Below are 21,171 nucleotides of genomic sequence, written 5' to 3' on the forward strand. Positions count from 1 at the left end.
ATGCTTTGCTACATGCTACATGATATCTCTATGCTTTGCTACATGCTAGTTTAGTTAGAAATAGCTCTATATTTGCCTGCTTCTTTGCTATTGTTCATCTTGATCTGATTGGGTGATCTGATCACTCTGCTAGCTGATTGGCTCAAATGTGTACTGCTAGCTGATTGGCCCAGACGTGTACTGTTAGCTGATTGGTTCTTTGGGTGGCATATTTAGTGTTGTTGGCTCTCTGTTTCCTTTGACAACAACATTCTCAACTACCTCCCCTTGGTTTACACGTTCATCTGTCCATTCCTCACCCTCCTCTCTCCTCCACCTGTCCTCCATCTACCCCTCCTCCACCTCTCCTCCTTCACCTCTCCCCCATCCCTCTCTCCTCCACCTCTGCCTCATCCCCCTCTCATCTTTCCAATCCTCACCCTCCTCCTTCCTCTCTCCCACCCCCCTCTCCCTCTCTGACTCATTCGCTCCTCCTGGGTTCTCTATAACAGCACAGGGCTCTGACTAAACCCTATGTTACTACCTAAAGCACGTGTTGGTGCAGGGCTGGACCTAAAGCAGCGCTGGTTTAACTTTCCTCTGGCTTAGAGCTGGCAGAGGCTGTCTGATTCATTGGTCCATATCATAAGACTATGAACTAGTTCTCTAGGATGCATTGATTCAAATCATAAGACTCTGAACTGGTTCTCTATGGTTCATTGATTCATATCATAAGACTCTGAACTAGCTCTCTTTGATGCATTGATTCAGATCATAAGACTCTGAACTAGCTCTCTATGGTTCATTGATTCATATCACAAGACTCAGAACTAGCTCTCTAGGATCCATTGATTCATATCATGAGGCTGAACAGGGTTGTTGCTTTGAACTAACTGTGGAACTGTTACAGATTGCCAGATCTCCATGTGCACATGAATTAAGAATACAATAAACAAACACATGGAAACACGTGTGTGTGTGTGTGTGTGTGTGCATGCTACTCCTGTTTATTCCCAAACTGTCTGCTCCTCTCTGATGCTTGACCTTAGGTGAAACGTGTGTGTGTGTGTGTGTGTCTCGCTGATATAGGACATCCCTCTCTCCCTCTCACCCAAAAAAGTAAAAAAGTGAATGTCAGTCCCCTGCTGAGGTAATCTGCTCTCTCTCTCTCTCTCTCTCTCTCTCTCTCTCTCTCTCTCTCTCTCTCTCTCTCTCTCTCTCTCTCTCTCTCTCACACACACACACACACACACACACACACACACACACACAAACACACCTAAATGCTCCTCAAGGTCAAAGAGTAAGCCAGGCACTAAAGTGGACCCCATTCCAAACACTCTCTATCAGAGCTGCCAAGTCTCACGCAATCGCCGTGAGACTCACGCATTTCAACCAGTTCTCACGCTCTCACGCCGCATCTCTATTTCTCACAGCGAGAAATAACAATTGTTTTACGGGACTTTTATTTTTTTAATTCCTTGAAAGAAAGCTAACGGACATGAGTTTCGTGGCATCTTTCTGCACGCGCGTTAACTTGAGTCTGCAATCGAAGCGGCAGGCGAGCGCTGATGGAAGAACCTGTGTTCACGCGAGCTCAGGGGAGGCTGGTTCATTAGGTGCAATTGGGCAATGCCCCACCAAAGGGAGAAGAGAGAGATTTTTTTTCTATGACTTCTAGACAGTGTTGCTTCTGAATATCATAGTCCAATCAGCTAGTGTTCTGTGGCGTATATCATAGTCCAATCAGCTAGTGTTCTGTGGAGTATGTTCCAATCAGCTTCAAGTCCCGCCCCTTTCGGGGCAACTTTCAGTCTACTCGAAGTTGCACTAGGCTGTTCTCGTAGACTTGCATGTAAAATCTATTTTGGTAACTTCAGGCCATTCGGTCAATTGTCTATGGGGTTTTGGGACATGCACCGAAAGGGGCGGGACTTGAAGCTGATTGGAACATACTCCACAGAACACTAGCTGATTGGACTATGATATACGCCACAGAACACTAGCTGATTGGACTATGATATTCAGAAGCAACACTGTCTAGAAGTCATAGAAAAAAAATCTCTCTCTTCTCCCTTTGGTGGGGAGCCAGCCTCCCCTGCTTGAGGATATTACAACTGGACCTATTACCGAAGTCAAACTTCGTTTGTGGTCGCAATCTCCGCGCAATCTCCGCGCAATCTCCGCGGCTGTTAGGCTGCTACTGTTGGTGTTTTGCGAAGCCAGAATACACAAACTCGACCTGAAGGTAAGAGAGTCAGCTAAGATAAAAGCTACTTCAAACATTTAGTAATATCGTCAGCATGGTACGTTTTCTATTGTCGTCTTTTAGCTTGTTTGTTTATGTATTCAGCACACGCACACACACACACACACACACGCACACACGCACACACGCACACACACACACACACACACACACACACACACACACACACACACACTCACACTCACACACTCACTAGAGGGGATGAAGAGGTCTGTACAGGGGGGTAGGGGGGATGAAGAGGTCTGTACAGGGGGGTAGAGGGGATACAGAGGTCTGTACAGGGGGGTAGAGGGGATGAAGAGGTCTGTACAGGGGGGTAGAGGGGATGGAGAGGTCTGTACAGGGGGGGTAGAGGGGATGGAGAGGTCTGTACAGGGGGGTAGGGGGGATGAGGAGGTATGTAGAGGTGGGTAGGGGGGATGAAGAGGTCTGTAGAGGTGGGTAGGGGGGATGAAGAGGTCTGTAGAGGTGGGTAGGGGGGATGAAGAGGTCTGTACAGGGGGGTAGAGGGGATGAAGAGGTCTGTACAGGGGGGTAGAGGGGATGAAGAGGTCTGTACAGGGGGGTAGAGGGGATGGAGAGGTCTGTACAGGGGGGTAGGGGGGATGAGGAGGTATGTACAGGGGGGTAGAGGGGATGAAGAGGTCTGTACACGGGGGTAGAGGGGATGAAGAGGTCTGTACAGGGGGGGTAGAGGGGATGGAGAGGTCTGTACAGGGGGGTAGGGGGGATGAGGAGGTATGTACAGGGGGGTAGAGGGGATGAAGAGGTCTGTACAGGGGGGTAGGGGGGATGAGGAGGTATGTACAGGGGGGTAGAGGGGATGAAGAGGTCTGTACAGGGGGGTAGGGGGGATGAGGAGGTATGTACAGGGGGGTAGAGGGGATGGAGAGGTCTGTACAGGGGGTAGAGGGGATGGAGAGGTCTGTAGAGGTGGGTAGAGGAGATGTAGAGGTGGGTAGAGGTGATGAAGAGGTCTGTAGAGGTGGGTAGAGGGGATGAAGAGGTCTGTACAGGGGGGTAGAGGGGATGAAGAGGTCTGTAGAGGTGGGTAGAGGGGATGAAGAGGTCTGTACAGGGGGGTAGAGGGGATGGCGAGGTCTGTACAGGGGGGTAGAGCTATTCTCATGCTAAAATCGACTGTAAATCCAGATTTTAAAGTTGATATTCTTCCCCGTGGAGCATGCCCCCATAACCTGTGCCCCACCCAAAATGTTTAGCACCAGCCGCCACTGCGCGAGCTGCAAGAACGTAGCAAGCAGTGTTGCCAGATTGGGCTACTTTTGGTCACACTGGACGGGTGGATTCGGCAGCTTTAGACCGGTTGGGCTGGACATTGTCAATTCCGTCTGGCAACCGTGGTAGCAAAATATGTGCATACATTACAACATCGTATCTGGTAGCTTAGTAGTTACTAAACCCCTAGTTGTTACTAGCTAGTTTCAAACTAGTTGTTTACTTATTTCGGTTGCACCACGCCAATCTTTTGCCAATCTTAGCTAGTAAATACTCAGTTTTGGTAACTGTTTTTTGTTTCTCTACTGTAACATAACCAGGTACATTAATAATAATAATTATTATTAATAATTACAATTTACAATACAAATACAACAATTGGGGGTCCCTCAAAAAAAATTTGGGCGCACAAAATCACCCACCAAGCCCTCATTCTGACCCAGGAAAAACCCTGGTATGTAGCCTACTGTATAACATGATAGCCATCTATGAGCAATGCACTGTATATAAGATGATGACCACGGGTATTTCTGCTGCTGACCAAGGGGCTGAGTCCTGTTGATGGGGCCAATTTTTCTTTTAGAGTCTGTAGCAGTGGCGGATACAGAAAGTGGCTGATGGGTGGGCCTGGAAAAATCTGGGTGGGCCTGAGTGAAACTCATCACCGCACGTTTTAGACCTATGTATGAGCAGCCAGATGGATGGAACACAACCGGGCTCGCGAGTCGCGATCATAGGCGCCGATTTATGTTTCTGCCCGTGCGTGCTCGAAACATTTGGGTACGACCAACACGCATGCACACACACGCACACGCACGCACGCACACACGCAAAATATTCGCAGGGACTGGAGGAGATCACTATGCAGACCATGAAACGAACGGAAAATAAATAAAGTACCTGTCTACCCAGAGAATGCAACGGACAGCCAAACAAGTTATTATAATACACACACGCAAGGCATTCAAGCGAACGCAATAGTCAATGAATTAACCAATAACCATCAACTATGGAGGACCAAGTATAGAAATTGTAATAAGAAATGCCTGTATTATCATTTGCAAGCTTTTAACTGTGGGTGTTGACAGTCCAGTGCAAACCGAAAGCTCAAGTTGAATCATACATGAGTTGTGGTGATCCATCATTTTATTACAAAACCTAACGCTGCTTATTAGGGGATTTACGTAAACTGGTGTATACACATATATTGTTGTGTAAAGTTGTGTGCTTCTATTGTATTATATTATTATATCCAGTGAAGGCATACACAATGTTGTTCCACACAAATGTTTCCCTCTTCGTTTTAATCTTGGAAAGTCTCGTAAAAAATATACTTCACCGAACTATTACAGCGCTGTCTCGGACTCTCCGCACGTCGGCGTGTGGCGTCATCATCTGTTATTGTGAATAAATAAGATTTCTAGACAAGGCCTGGTCCAAACTTTCATTATTTTCACTGACTTCCAGACGTGGCTTTTTAAGAAAGCGGGACAATGTTAGCTGTTTAGCCATCGTAGCGCGCACACTGAACAACTAGTCAAGGTCAACTGAACAATCAGAGTAAACGTAAAAGAGGAAGCCATGGAAACGTAAGAGAGGAAGTTGAATATTATTAGTATTAATACATACTTTTAATCATTTCCAAGACAAAACTATTCACATTACAGTTAGTTAGTGAAAATTAAACTTTAAAAATATTTTATTATAAAAAAATATGTATTTTTATGAATCTGACTGGGTGGGCCAGCTGTCACCCAGGCCCACCCATAGATCCGCGCCTGGTCTGTAGGCTACTGTATTTGTTTATTAAGATTTCATAAATATGATATATTGTCTGAATTTTTGTCTTGTTTTATAAAATGTTAATTCTTTTTCATTTCTTGTGCTGGTTTATTATGAACAACATGTAAAATTGCAGGAAACTAGCACAAATAATTGGGTGGGAGAGAGGAGCCGCCGCTGCCAAAACGTGCACAGTTTTGGGTCGCTCCACCGCCAAAAAATCTCACTCCAAACTTTTGGTGAAACTTGGCAGCCCTACTCTCTATAAAGTGACCCATCCTAATCTTATATCACACATCCATGAAGACTAAAAGAAGCAAAAGGAGGGACCGCCATGTTGTAACTGTCTATGTTGTTTAATAGCAGCGTCCTCCTCGTCATAGGGCAAACCCTCTGTCCAGTCCTGTTCTAGGACCTCTACTGGCGGGGATGCGGTCTGTGTCTAGGACCTCTACTGGCGGGGATGCGGTCTGTGTCTAGGACCTCTACTGGCGGGGCGCATTGCGGTCTGTTTCGGCGGGTGGGCGAGCAGGGACGCGTGCGGACGCCGGTCGGCTCGTCCAGGGTCTTGGCAGAGAACTCTGCGCCGTACGTGGTCGCGCTGTTCTCCCGGTGGCGCGCGTCGCGCTCCCAGGCCAGGCGGGCACGGCGGTGGATCCTCTCCAACTCGCCGGGGTCCAGCAGGGGTCCCATGGCAGCGGCTCCCCCCCGGTCTTTCGCCGCCGTGGTGGCGGGGACGGCGCGCTTCGAGACGGCGTCCAAACCGTGAGCACCACGTGGCGGGGCAGTTGTTGTATCAGTCATCGCCGCGCTGTTGATTTCAGCAGATCCCCGCGTGTTTATCCCCACGGCCCTGGTGGTTGAGTCTCCCCGGGTGTTACCGAGGGACCGGCCGAGTGTCCAGTATCAAATGACAGTCCAGAAGTTCGCTGCGTCACAGCGTCTGGCGTCGCCAGGCAACGAACCGCTATGACGCTGTGACGCAGCAACGCTCTGCCATGGTAACCCAGACACACACCCACACACCCACAATCACATACTACTATTGTTGTTGTGTTTCTGCTGCTAACTAATTCCACCGTATGTTTTTGTTTCTATAATTATTATTATTACTTCGCTGCAATAAAACAGCTAGATTGCCATTGTCACGGCTGTACTGTGTACATCTAAGATATGTAGACATATAGATATCTATCTATCTATCTACATAAACTTGGACTTGATTCGGCAGTGTTTACTTCCATCTCAACCCCCCCCCCCCCTCCTAGAAGTCGTCTAGTCACTGAACTAACAGCCCCTGGATTACACAGTTCATCCCTTACACACATTTCCTAGTCCTGACATTGTATTGAGTGAAAAAAGCAGCATCTGCATGCTCAAATCTATGTCAAAATAATGAGTTTTGCAGATTTGAGTGTGCGGATACTGCTTTTTTCACTCCATTTGATACTCTTCACTCCAGCACCTCAGCTAAGGATAAGCGGTATTTTCACTATTTTGATCCAGTCATGACATTAAAACGGCAACTAATGAAAGACGGATATATAAAAGAAAGGATACATTTGTGTCACAAAAACAAGTGTTTTTATTTATTTATTGAATGTGTGTGAATCCATGGAGCAGTCAGCCTCGGACGGTGATGAGGGGAAGGCAGAGAGTTTCTGGTTGACGGTGCAGACTCTATAAACACAACAGCATTCAGACAGTGGAACAGTAGAAAAGTATCAAATTATGAGATAACAAAGGTTCATACACCAGGTGTGTGTGTGTGTGTGTGTGTGTACATGTGCGCAGGAATGCTCCCGCAGTCCTGTTCTGGAATATGTTGTTTCCCAAACAAGCTTCTACACAGAAGTGAATGTGTGGTAACTGGTAAGAGTTAACTGGTAGTTTACCAGAATATGACTGATTCTAACCCGGGGTTAGGGCTGGGTTATGAAACTAAGCTTGGTAGTTATTCTAACCCTGGGTTAGGGTTAGGGCTGAGTTATGGAACTAAACTTCACTTCCTGTTTGGGTACACCTATAAAAACATATGCCATTTACAACGGTTGACAACATATCAACACAGTCACAATCTAGTCTGACTCTGTCAACACTGACACAATAACATGATAATAACAACAACAACAACAACAAGTCTCTAGGCCGATTATGACATCACAACAACATGGGTTATCTTGATCAGTTAACTAGGGTCATGCCCATGATCGACGCCTGACCCCTGCCTAACCCCTACGGGCTAAGAGGTAGGGGCTAGCCGCTAGGGGGTATAGGGGGAAGGGCTAGTAGGGGCTAAGAGGTAAAAGCTAGGAGGTAAGGGCTAGGAGGTGGGGCCTAGGGGCTAGGAGGTAGGAGCTAGGGATTAGGAGGTAGGGGCTAGGGGTTAGGAGGTAGGGGGTAGGGGTTAGGAGGTATGGGCTAGGGGTTAGGGGCTAGGGATTATGAGGTAGGGGCTAGGGGTTAGGAGGTAGGAGCTAGGGGTTAGGAGGTAGGAGCTAGGGGTTAGGAGGTAGGGGGTAGGGGCTAGGGGTTAGGAGGCAGGGGGTAGGGGTTAGGAGGTAGGGCTAGTAGGGGTTAGGAGGGAGGGGGTAGGAAGTAGGGGCTAGGAGGTAGGAGGTAGGGGCTAGGAGGTGGGGGGTAGGGGCTAGGAGGTAGGAGGAAGGGGCTAGAGACTAGGAGGTAGGGGCTAGGGACTAGGAGGTAGATGGTAGGGGGTAGGGACTAGGGACTAACAGGTAGGGGTCGATCAGGAACTCAGATCAGATTTCTCCAACATGTGTATCATCCCCTCAAGCATAGACACAGATGAAAACAACTACCTAAATATTATTCCTTACTAAAGAGATTGTCTTACACCACCCCCCACCCACCCTCCCTCCCTCCCTCCCCCCTTCCCTCCCTCCCCCCAACGGTGAGACTCACACCCATGATGTAGGCGACAGGGAACACACACCAGGACACACACACTCTCATCTGTGTGGTGCCACTCAGTCCTCCAATCACAACGCAGCGCGGTCCTGAGCCGCTGCTGTGTCAGCTGACATAGTTAAGGCAGAAGTAGTTGAGCTGGAGTCAGTGTGTTGAGCGCTGGCTGGTGATTGTTCTGCTCCTCAGGCTAGGCAGAGCTAGCTGAGCCCAGATGAGTCTTAGTCCTGATTGTCTCAGGGATCTGGGATCGTCGTCCTGGTCTGGGACGACTCTGTGATCTGATACAGGGGAGCCGTGTGTGTGTGTGTGTGTGTGTGTGTGTGTGTGTGTGTGTGTGTGTGTGTGTGTTCGGACAGAGAGGGTGTAGTCTTGTGTGTGTTAGGAAATGGAGGAGTGTGTAATGTGTGTGTGTGTGTGTGTGTGTTAGGACACAGAGGATATAAGGTTGTGTGTGTTAAGAAATGGAGGAGAGTGTGTGTGTTGTGTGTGTGTGTGTGTGTGTGTGTGTGTGTGCTAGGACACAGAGGATATAAGGTTGTGTGTGTTAAGAAATGGAGGAGAGTGTGTGTGTGTGTGTGTGTGTGTGTGTGTATGTTGTGTGGTGTGTGTGTGTGTGTGTGTGTATGTTGTGTGGTGTGTGTGTGTGTGTGTTAAGACACAGAGGAGATGGGGTTGTGTGGGGAGCCCATCTGGGTCAGGACCTTGTCCAGCCACTGCAGAGGCCCGTGCAGGTGCACCTCGATCCAGCAGGGGGTGCTGGTCACGTCCTGGCGGTGGTACTCTGCCCCCCAGCCCTGCAAACACAACAACAACAACAAAGTCACAATAACAACAACAAAGTCACAATAACAACAACATGAGAGGCCATCGTAAAGCGCTTTGGAATAAGGCGCTATATAAGTCAGTCCATTTACCATTTACACACAGCCTGTGGGCAACCCCCCCCCCCCCTCCCACGTGGGTGGTTACCTTGACGAAGCTCATGCGTATGGTGCACATCTTGGTGAGCTCGTAGACGGCCTCGAAGCCGTGGTTGACGGACTCGGCCAGCAGCTCGGCGAACTCCTGGTTGTTGAAGATCTTCAGGCTGCAGGCCGAGGGGATCTTACACACCGTGGTGGGGTGGAACCCGTGGTGGTGGTTGCAGTTACGGCTCTGCACGAAGATGCTGCTGCCCGACAGGCACTCGGCGTACACCTCCCCGCCCACGTAGTACAGGTGGACGCCTGGGAGGGGGAGGGAGGGGTTGTTTAGAAGCATGGAGGAGGAGGAGGAGGAGGAGGAGAACACACACACCCAGAATCCCCCCCCACCCCCACACACACAGCTCCCTCTAGTGATGGAGACACGTGCGCGCACGCACACACACACACACACACACACACACACAGGCGCACACACACACACATCCACAGTTGTGGCCTCCCCCCCCCCCCCCCTCACCCTTGCCGATGTGCCTGCGGGTGTTCTCGATGGTGGAGTTGCGGTTGACGTTGGAGAGGAGGCCCAGGCAGAAGCGGTTGCGGTTGTTGGAGGGGTCGGTGAAGCCGTCCACCAGCACGCTACTGTCGGACGCCAGGTAGGCCTCGCCCACGCGGTTGTTCAGCTCGTAGTACACGATGGAGCACCAGTGCTTAGGCTCCTCGTAGGCCACCGGCTGCAGGTCTGAGAGAGGGAGGAGGGAGGGAGAAAGGGAGGAGGGAGGGAGAAAGGGAGGGGGGGGGGGGAGAGAGGGAGGAGAGGAGAGAGGAATTGAGAACCGGTTCCAAATTGTTCGATCCATTGGAATCGTACACCTCCAAGGTCATCGATTCCGGCATGTTTTTCTGACAGTTGCGCGTTGCAAAAACTCATGCGTCATGACGTCAAACTCTGCGTCTAACGGGAAACTCTGTGGTGTAGTATCGGAGTGTGACGTTTTATTTAGTCGCAACAAGGACAGTATTCAAGCTCAGGCTATGCCACAACAACTACGCACTCTGTCGCCTCTTTTCTAAATAGAACAGACATCAGTCTTCACATGATCTTGTTTTAGCCACATCTTCTAAATTCTAAAGAAGAATTGTTTGTTTTATGTGCCAGTTAAATGTTATATTTGGTTCAAGCGTATTCCCTTTTGAAAAGGAGCATTGTAATTTAGTCAAATGTTACTAGGCACACATGCCTATTTTTCTAAAGAAGAATTGTTTATTTTATCTGTCAGTTTTAGATTTGTTTTCCAAGTTATATCCTTTTAAGAAAAGGAGCATTGTAATTCATTTTAACTCAATTCATGTTCAAATCTTGTTAGGCAGACATACTACACTGTGTTCAGAGACTCAAGAGATAATAAAACAGCTGTGTTGATGCTGAAAACTTGTGTGGGCCTACTTTTTTTCCCCACACAGAAAGGAATCGATAAAGAATCGGACCGATAAGCAGAATCGATAATGGCATCGGTATCAATAACATCTTATAAATTCCCATCCCTCAACTCATAGTACACTCACAGAACACCAGTGTTTAGGAGAGGAAAAGAGAGGCGAGAGGGAGGGAGGGAAGAGAGAAGGGAGAGAGGGTGGGAGGGAGAGAGAGAGAGGGAGTGATAGCTACTAAGAGAAAGAGAGAGGGGAGAGAGAGAGAAGAGAGGAGAGAGGGAGGAGAGGAGGGAGGGAGAAACAGAGGAGGAAAGAGAGAAGGGAAGTGTATGTGAGTTTGTGGCGTGTCCATGGTTACCTGGCCTGGTGTTGGTCTCCAGGGTGGTTGTCATGGCGAGGAGGTTGGTCTCCATGGAGCAGTCCTGACTCATCGACTCCTCTGGGGGCATGTAGGCAGGAGGGGGGGTGTCAGCTGAACACACACGCACACACAGACACACACACCGTTAGCCAACACAAAACCAACCTGAGTCATGAACATACATAGTAGTGTATGTGTGTGTGAATATGTGTGTGTGTGTGTGTGTGTGTGTGTGTGTGTGTGTGTGTGTGTGCACACGTCAGTCTCACCGGGGACGTGGAAGGGGGCGGGGCTGTCCGCGTCGGAGCTCAGAGGGGATTGTGGGAAGGCGGAGGTGCAGCTGGAGCCGCTCCCTGGCGAGCTGGGGTAACTGTTGCCGGGGGAACAGGGGAACGCCAGCCCGTTGCCGGCGGCGCCCGGAGCGAAGGATTCTGGGTAGGTGGCGTTGTGGGGCATCAGCGGCTCGTTTTGGTCGATGGCGCCATGGTAACGTGGCTGCATGCCAGGACGAGCTACCAGGTCGCTGCTCCTCGGGACCAACACAGGGGGCAGCACTGAGGGGGGGGGGGGAGAGAGATATCAGTTCAGTTGTTTCTTTGAGGGTGAATAAAGTCATACATCTGTGTGTGTGTGTGTGTGTGTGTGTGTACTCACTGGGGCTGTCTACTCTCCTGTAGTAGTAGGGGTTGATACACGTCTGTGTGTGTGTGTCATATCTGTGTGTGTGTGTGTGTGTATGTGTGTGTGTATGTGTGTGACATATCTGTATGTGTGTGTGTGTGTGTGTGTGTGTGTGTGTGTGTGTGTGTGTGTGTGTGTGTGTGCGTGAGTGTGTGTGTGTGCGTGAGTGTGTGTGTGTGTGTGTGTGTGTACTCACTGGGGCTGTCCACCCTCTTGTAGTGGTAGGGGTTGATGCAGACGTCCTTGTGCTTGGCTCCGAAGGGGAAGGTGCAGCAGTCCAGGGGCTTCAGCTCGTGGTGGCTCTGCAGGTCCGGCCAGCGCCACACCCGGCAGTAGATGACGTGGGGCAGCCCCTTCCTGTGGGACACCTGCAGCCGGCCATCCAGAGACCTGGGGATGGTCACACACTTACCTGACACACACACACACACACACAGAGAGAGAGAGAGAGAGATATGAAGCACAAATGAACGCACACGCTCGCACGCACGCACTGGGCGGTCCAGTGAGTGCACACACACACAGATATAAAGCACACACGCACACAGAGAGAGAGATACGAAGCGCGGACGCAGGCACACACACACAATCAAATCTTAACGGTCATACATTTGATCATACAGATACAATGTAAACATGCTTTAGGGGTAAGTAACTCCTCAACAACGCAACAATCACGCGCGCACACGCACACACACACACACGCACACACACACACGCATACACACACACACACACACACACACACACACACACACACACACAGATATAAAGCACACATGCACACGCACATGCACACACACACACACACACACACACACACACACACACACTCACTGGGCTGTCCGGGCTGGCTGAGGGCTTTCTCCAACTCCTCCATCGCTCCCTTCTTCTTCTTGAGTTTCTTCACCAGCGCATCTACAGCCTTCTCCGCCCACTTCTCCTCCTCATCCCCCTGTTTCCATCCCAGCAGCCTCTTCACAGCTGGGCTGGTGAAGGAGAACAATGACGTCACGTTCATCCTGACCCCAGTGTGTGGCACAGGGAGGGCAACCAGAGGGGTCTCTCACACACACGAGTGTGTGGTCGCTGGTTCAAACACGGAGGCACAGTGTGTGCCTCACACTCTTGAACACAGTCACGTGTGTGTATGCGCGTGCGTGCGGGCGCTATTTCACTCCGTCACACACACTCAGACGCAGTGCAAGTCCATTGAAGAGACTTTCTCTCAGTGTTTTCCACAAGGTCAGGTGTAGGGCTGTAAGGTCAGGTGTAAGGTCAGGTGTAAGGTCAGGTGTAAGGTCAGGTGTAGGACTGGAAGGTCAGGTGTAAGGTCAGGTGTAGGACTGGAAGGTCAGGTGTAGGGCTGTAAGGTCAGGTGTAAGGTCAGGTGTAGGGCTGTAAGGTCAGGTGTAAGGTCAGGTGTAGGGCTGGAAGGTCAGGTGTAAGGTCAGGTGTAGGGCTGGAAGGTCAGGTGTAAGGTCAGGTGTAGGGCTGTAAGGTCAGGTGTAAGGTCAGGTGTAGGGCTGTAAGGTCAGGTGTAAGGTCAGGTGTAAGGTCAGGTGTAAGGTCAGGTGTAAGGTCAGGTGTAAGGTCAGGTGTAAGGTCAGGTGTAAGGTCAGGTGTAAGGTCAGGTGTAGGGCTGGAAGGTCAGGTGTAGGGCTGGAAGGTCAGGTGTAAGGTCAGGTGTAGGGCTGGAAGGTCAGGTGTAAGGTCAGGTGTAGGGCTGGAAGGTCCCCTCTCGATGAAGCACACCTGAAACACAAGAGACACAAGGTCAGTAAGGGGAAGATCATAGCATAGATTTCTTTTTTCTTATGATGACTGATGGATAGATGATTCACTTCTTCACTTGTATTTGTTGTAAGTTGCTTTGGATAAAGGCGTCTGCTAAATGTCTAAAATGTAAATGTACATGTTTGATTCTATTCCTAGAGAGACCCACACCCTACAGGGTACAAGCCTGACAGGAGATGGGGGTAGTGGTGGCCTAGTGGATAGTGAGTTGGACTGAAATGATGGATGATCATAAGGTCATGAGTTCAAATCCCACCTGGGAACACCACCACTAGTGTGTCCTTGAGTAAGGCACTTAGCCCTAAGTTACTCCAGGGAGACTGTCCCTGTAATCTCTAATTGTAAGACCCTTTGGATAAAAAGCTAAATGGTAAAATAAGGAGTTGATGATTGATGATGCAGAAACAGCAATATTCCTTCCTCTGACATAAAATACCAGAGACACAAAGCCTAAAGCCCTCCTCAAAACCAACGATTGATTAGATAGGTAGGTAGATACAGTAGATAGACACAGATACTGTATTGATCCCAGAGAGGAAATTCAGGCCTTACAGCAGCTCAGAACACAAAAACAACAACAAAATAAAGTGACTATTGAAGAATAGGCTAAAAATAAAACAGATAAAAAACCCACAAAATAAAGCTTGACCGCTAGACATTTAGGACCTTCATACAGTGAGCATACCGACATACAGTGAGTAATGTTTAACATCCTCCAGCCTGGTCCTGGTCACCCAGATCGAGCCAGCCAGAGGACAGTCTTATCGCGGGAGGCAGAAAGGATCTCCTATAGCGCTCCTTAATGGAGGCTAGTTGTAGTAGCCTGGTCAAGAACAAGTGCCTTGGGGAGTCACAGTGCTGGGGAAGACAACTGCTTCTTGAGGTGCTTACTACTAGTCGGTCCATTTGACCAGTCAGTAACACTGTAAGACATGCCCCTGTCTCACCAGTATCACTCTGTCCTAGTAGTACCAGTATCTTTCTGTCCTCCACCTCCACCTCCACCCCAACACCATCTCCTGTCTCTGTCCTCCACCTCAACAACATCTCCTGTCTCTGTCCTCCACCTCCTCAACACCATCTCCTGTCTCTCTCCTCCACCCCAACACCATCTCCTGTCTCTGTCCTCCACCCCAACACCATCTCCTGTCTCTGTCCTCCGCCTCCTCAACACCATCTCCTGTCTCTGTCCTCCACCTCCTCAACACCATCTCCTGTCTCTCTCCTCCACCTCCTCAACACCATCTCCTGTCTCTGTCCTCCACCTCCTCAACACCATCTCCTGTCTCTCTCCTCCACCTCCTCAACACCATCTCCTGTCTCTGTCCTTCGCCCCAACACCATCTCCTGCCTCTGTCCTCCGCCTCCACACCATCTCCTGTCTCTGTCCTCCGCCTCCTCAACACCATCTCCTGTCTCTGTCCTCCACCTCCTCAACACCATCTCCTGTCTCTGTCCTCCACCTCCTCAACACCATCTCCTGTCTCTGTCCTCCACCCCAACACCATCTCCTGTCTCTGTCCTCCACCCCAACACCATCTCCTGTCTCTGTCCTCCACCTCCTCAACACCATCTCCTGTCTCTGTCCTCCACCTCCTCAACACCATCTCCTGTCTCTGTCCTCCTCCACCTCAACACCATCTCCTGTCTCTGTCCTCCTCCACCTCAACACCATCTCCTGTCTCTGTCCTCCACCTCAACACCATCTCCTGTCTCTGTCCTCCACCTCCTCAACACCATCTCCTGTCTCTGTCCTCCACCTCCTCAACACCATCTCCTGTCTCTGTCCTCCACCCCAACACCATCTCCTGTCTCTGTCCTCCGCCTCAACACCATCTCCTGTCTCTGTCCTCCTCCCCAACACCATCTCCTGTCTCTGTCCTCCACCTCAACACCATCTCCTGTCTCTGTCCTCCACCATCTCCTGTCTCTGTCCTCCACCCCAACACCATCTCCTGTCTCTGTCCTCCGCCTCAACACCATCTCCTGTCTCTGTCCTCCTCCCCAACACCATCTCCTGTCTCTGTCCTCCACCTCAACACCATCTCCTGTCTCTGTCCTCCACCATCTCCTGTCTCTGTCCTCCGCCCCAACACCATCTCCTGTCTCTGTCCTCCGCCTCAACACCATCTCCTGTCTCTGTCCTCCACCCCAACACCATCTCCTGTCTCTGTCCTCCACCTCCTCAACACCATCTCCTGTCTCTGTCCACCTCCTCAACACCATCTCCTGTCTCTGTCCTCCGCCTCAACACCATCTCCTGTCTCTGTCCTCCACCTCCTCAACACCATCTCCTGTCTCTGTCCTCCTCCACCTCAACACCATCTCCTGTCTCTGTCCACCTCCTCAACACCATCTCCTGTCTCTGTCCTCCACCTCCTCAACACCATCTCCTGTCTCTGTCCTCCTCCACCTCAACACCATCTCCTGTCTCTGTCCTCCACCCCAACACCATCTCCTGTCTCTGTCCTCCGCCTCCTCAACACCATCTCCTGTCTCTGTCCTCCACCTCCTCAACACCATCTCCTGTCTCTGTCCTCCACCTCCTCAACACCATCTCCTGTCTCTGTCCTCCACCTCCTCAACACCATCTCCTGTCTCTCTCCTCCACCTCAACACCATCTCCTGTCTCTGTCCTCCACCCCAACACCATCTCCTGTCTCTGTCCTCCACCCCAACACCATCTCCTGTCTCTGTCCTCCACCCCAACACCATCTCCTGTCTCTGTCCTCCGCCTCAACACCATCTCCTGTCTCTGTCCTCCACCTCAACACCATCTCCTGTCTCTGTCCTCCGCCTCCTCAACACCATCTCCTGTCTCTGTCCTCCACCCCAACACCATCTCCTGTCTCTGTCCTCCGCCTCCTCAACACCATCTCCTGTCTCTGTCCTCCACCCCAACACCATCTCCTGTCTCTGTCCTCCTCCACCTCAACACCATCTCCTGTCTCTGTCCTCCACCTCAACGCCATCTCCTGTCTCTGTCCTCCACCCCAACACCATCTCCTGTCTCTGTCCTCCACCCCAACACCATCTCCTGTCTCTGTCCTCCACCTCCTCAACACCATCTCCTGTCTCTGTCCTCCACCTCAACACCATCTCCTGCCTCTCTCCTCCACCCCAACACCATCTCCTGTCTCTGTCCTCCACCTCCTCAACACCATCTCCTGTCTCTGTCCTCCACCCCAACACCATCTCCTGTCTCTGTCCTCCACCTCAACACCATCTCCTGTCTCTGTCCTCCACCTCCTCAACACCATCTCCTGTCTCTCTCCTCCTCCACCTCAACACCATCTCCTGTCTCTGTCCTCCGCCCCAACACCATCTCCTGTCTCTGTCCTCCACCTCCTCAACACCATCTCCTGTCTCTGTCCTCCACCTCCTCAACACCATCTCCTGTCTCTGTCCTCCACCTCAACACCATCTCCTGTCTCTCTCCTCCGCCTCAACACCATCTCCTGTCTCTGTCCTCCACCCCAACACCATCTCCTGCCTCTGTCCTCCACCTCCTCAACACCATCTCCTGTCTCTGTCCTCCACCTCCTCAACACCATCTCCTGTCTCTGTCCTCCACCCCAACACCATCTCCTGTCTCTGTCCTCCACCACAACACCATCTCCTGTCTCTGTCCTCCACCTCCTCAACACCATCTCCTGTCTCTGTCCTCCACCTCCTCAACACCATCTCCTGTCTCTGTCCTCCACCTCCTCAACACCATCTCCTGTCTCTGTCCTCCACCTCCTCAACACCATCTCCTGTCTCTGTCCTCCTCCACCTCAACACCATCTCCTGTCTCTGTCCTCCGCCTCCTCAACACCATCTCCTGTCTCTGTCCTCCACCTCCTCAACACCATCTCCTGTCTCTGTCCTCCACCTCCTCAACACCATCTCCTGTCTCTGTCCTCCTCCACCCCAACACCATCTCCTGTCTCTGTCCTCCACCTCAACATCATCTCCTGTCTCTGTCCTCCACCTCCTCAACACCATCTCCTGTCTCTGTCCTCCACCTCCTCAACACCATCTCCTGTCTCTGTCCTCCACCCCAACACCATCTCCTGTCTCTGTCCTCCACCTCAACACCATCTCCTGTCTCTGTCCTCCACCTCAACACCATCTCCTGTCTCTGTCCTCCACCTCCTCAACACCATCTCCTGTCTCTGTCCTCCACCTCCTCAACACCATCTCCTGTCTCTGTCCTCCTCCACCTCAACACCATCTCCTGTCTCTGTCCTCCTCCACCTCAACACCATCTCCTGTCTCTGTCCTCCACCTCCTCAACACCATCTCCTGTCTCTGTCCTCCGCCTCCTCAACACCATCTCCTGTCTCTGTCCTCCACCCCAACACCATCTCCTGTCTCTGTCCTCCACCTCCTCAACACCATCTCCTGTCTCTGTCCTCCTCCACCTCAACACCATCTCCTGTCTCTGTCCTCCACCTCAACACCATCTCCTGTCTCTGTCCTCCACCCCAACACCATCTCCTGTCTCTGTCCTCCACCCCAACACCATCTCCTGTCTCTGTCCTCCTCCCCAACACCATCTCCTGTCTCTGTCCTCCACCTCCTCAACACCATCTCCTGTCTCTGTCCTCCGCCTCAACACCATCTCCTGTCTCTGTCCTCCACCTCCTCAACACCATCTCCTGTCTCTGTCCTCCACCCCAACACCATCTCCTGTCTCTGTCCTCCTCCACCTCAACACCATCTCCTGTCTCTGTCCTCCACCTCCTCAACACCATCTCCTGTCTCTGTCCTCCACCTCCTCAACACCATCTCCTGTCTCTGTCCTCCACCCCAACACCATCTCCTGTCTCTGTCCTCCACCTCCCCAACACCATCTCCTGTCTCTGTCCTCCACCTCCTCAACACCATCTCCTGTCTCTGTCCTCCACCTCCTCAACACCATCTCCTGTCTCTGTCCTCCACCCCAACACCATCTCCTGTCTCTGTCCTCCACCTCCTCAACACCATCTCCTGTCTCTGTCCTCCACCTCCTCAACACCATCTCCTGTCTCTGTCCTCCACCTCAACACCATCTCCTGTCTCTGTCCTCCACCTCCTCAACACCATCTCCTGTCTCTGTCCTCCACCTCAACACCATCTCCTGTCTCTGTCCTCCACCTCCTCAACACCATCTCCTGTCTCTGTCCTCCACCTCCTCAACACCATCTCCTGTCTCTGTCCTCCACCTCCTCAACACCATCTCCTGTCTCTGTCCTCCACCTCAACACCATCTCCTGTCTCTGTCCTCCACCCCAACACCATCTCCTGTCTCTGTCCTCCACCTCCACCTCAACACCATCTCCTGTCTCTGTCCTCCACCTCCACCTCAACACCATCTCCTGTCTCTGTCCTCCACCACAACACCATCTCCTGTCTCTGTCCTCCACCTCAACACCATCTCCTGTCTCTGTCCTCCACCTCCTCAACACCATCTCCTGTCTCTGTCCTCCACCTCCTCAACACCATCTCCTGTCTCTGTCCTCCACCTCCTCAACACCATCTCCTGTCTCTGTCCTCCTCCACCTCAACACCATCTCCTGTCTCTCTCCACCTCCTCAACACCATCTCCTGCCTCTGTCCTCCACCTCAACACCATCTCCTGTCTCTGTCCTCCACCTCCTCAACACCATCTCCTGTCTCTGTCCTCCACCCCAACACCATCTCCTGTCTCTGTCCTCCACCCCAACACCATCTCCTGTCTCTGTCCTCCACCTCAACACCATCTCCTGTCTCTGTCCTCCACCATCTCCTGTCTCTGTCCTCCTCCACCTCAACACCATCTCCTGTCTCTGTCCTCCTCCACCTCAACACCATCTCCTGTCTCTGTCCTCCTCCACCTCAACACCATCTCCTGTCTCTGTCCTCCACCTCAACACCATCTCCTGTCTCTGTCCTCCACCCCAACACCATCTCCTGTCTCTATCCTCCTCCACCTCAACACCATCTCCTGTCCCTGTCCTCCACCACAACAACAACACCATCTCCTGTCTCTGTCCCCCACCCCCCACCATCACACCATCTCCTGCCTCTCTCTCTCTCTCTCTGCAGAAAATCAATTCGCCCAGGGTCGACGGTGCAGAGAGAGAGGGTGTAAAGTTGCAGCCGCAGCCTTCGCTTGGCTGTGCTCTCCTGGGACACTCCCGCCTGATGGAGAATTCTGACATGATTTAAAGCGAGCTACCGCCGAGAAAGGCCTGTATTATTATGGTCAGAGAGCACTTTCACCTCTGTACTTGAACGTCAGTACTAGTAGCGCACTTCAGCAATTTCGCAATGGCTAAAATCAAAATGCGAGGTTACATCACAGTGCGCTACTTTCTAGATCTAGACAAATGACTCCGAAATAAATCACAGCAGAGGAGTAAAGTAGCCCGATCGCTTCAGGGTCGGAGAAAGGTCTGGAAAACTACACCCACCGATCACTTTTGATCGTAGTCTTGTCTGACCCAGGTTAGAATATCTTTCTATCTGGGATATAATAAACAACCGGAGATAGGCCTGGGACGCTCTGAAGAGGCTGGATGATAGGACAATAGACAGAAAAGTTTGACGCCTCCACATCCGCGAAAAAATAACTCTTGTTTTTACGCATAAAACAACTGTACAACAAACGATCACTTAACTCGAAAAATACACAGCGCTCCTTCAAAGTATGTTCATCCGAGAGGAAACGTGTACAGCGAGCAATATTTACAAACCTTTTTTTTCTCTTTCAAACCCCCTCCAAAACAAATCGTCGCCTCCCGCTTTGCCAGTCTGGCGTCGCTCTGTCGGGACTAGAGACCGTCTAAAGACACGGCGTCTCGCCCCGGTGGGCGTGGGTTACAGTATCGTCTAAAGACACGGCGTCTCGCCCCGGTGGGCGTGGGTTACAGTACCGTCTAAAGACACGGCGTCTCGCCCCGGTGGGCGTGGGTTACAGTACCGTCTAAAGACACGGCGTCTCGTCCCGGTGGGCGTGGGTTACAGTACCGTCTAAAGACACGGCGTCTCGTCCCGGTGGGCGTGGGTTACAGTACCGTCTAAAGACACGGCGTCTCGTCCCGGTGGGCGTGGGTTACAGTACCGTCGCACAGTCGAGGGAGGTTCGCGAAATGTAGTCCTATTCAACATTTTGTTCACCTAGAAGTCAATCCATTTAGAACTCTTTCCTATCTGAATCCTATCTATATTTCAGGATATTTTTGACTCAGAGCCTGAATGTCAACAGTTTCCAAGTCAACTCATACATACATGCTTTGAAGATATACAAGCTCAAGGTCACTAATCTGTTGAATCACCTAAACCACCCATCAACCTAGACAACCCAGTTGAAGTTGATGAACTATTGATGCACTGCAAGAAATCCAATGATGGCCATCTTTTGTAAATGTAATGGAAAATTACAGTTAATACAGGAACAATTCAGCCCAAAAAATCTCAACATTCTTTCACTTTTTTAAAGATTTGATCAAAACAAGGACAAAAATAAAAAATAAATAAAGATATGAACCAAATTATAAATAAATCACACAAATAAATAAATGAAGAATTACAAGTCAAATCAAAGCTAAGCGCCGGGCCTTCTTGGTAGCAAAATCTTTAATAAGATCCTTAAAATCTAGCGATAAAGCCAACTTGCTTTCTATTGACAATATTGCAAGATTGTTCAACCTCTCTTGAGACATTGTTGATCTCAGATAGCTCTTGATCAGTTTCAGTTTGCTGAATACCCTTTCTCCACCGGCAACGGTAACTGGGAGAGTGCAGAAAATCCTCAGAGCAATGCAAACCTC

General features: G+C 50.8%; 1 protein-coding gene across 1 annotated transcript; it reads right to left on the bottom strand.

The window, feature by feature from the left end:
* Positions 1 to 8,847: 8,847 nt before the first annotated feature.
* On the bottom strand, positions 8,848 to 12,617 carry LOC308169757 (mothers against decapentaplegic homolog 1-like; the record flags this gene model as incomplete). The annotated part of the gene is made up of 7 exons (XM_080544494.1): positions 8,848 to 8,991; positions 9,167 to 9,423; positions 9,641 to 9,862; positions 10,913 to 11,026; positions 11,185 to 11,469; positions 11,793 to 12,008; positions 12,434 to 12,617. 7 exons carry the CDS (start codon positions 12,615 to 12,617, stop codon positions 8,848 to 8,850), a joined length of 1,422 nt encoding a protein of 473 aa, XP_080400620.1.
* Positions 12,618 to 21,171: the final 8,554 nt, after the last annotated feature.

Source organism: Nansenia antarctica (assembly GCF_963989245.1).
Source record: "Nansenia antarctica genome assembly, chromosome: 13".
Lineage (NCBI taxonomy): Eukaryota > Metazoa > Chordata > Actinopteri > Argentiniformes > Microstomatidae > Nansenia > Nansenia antarctica.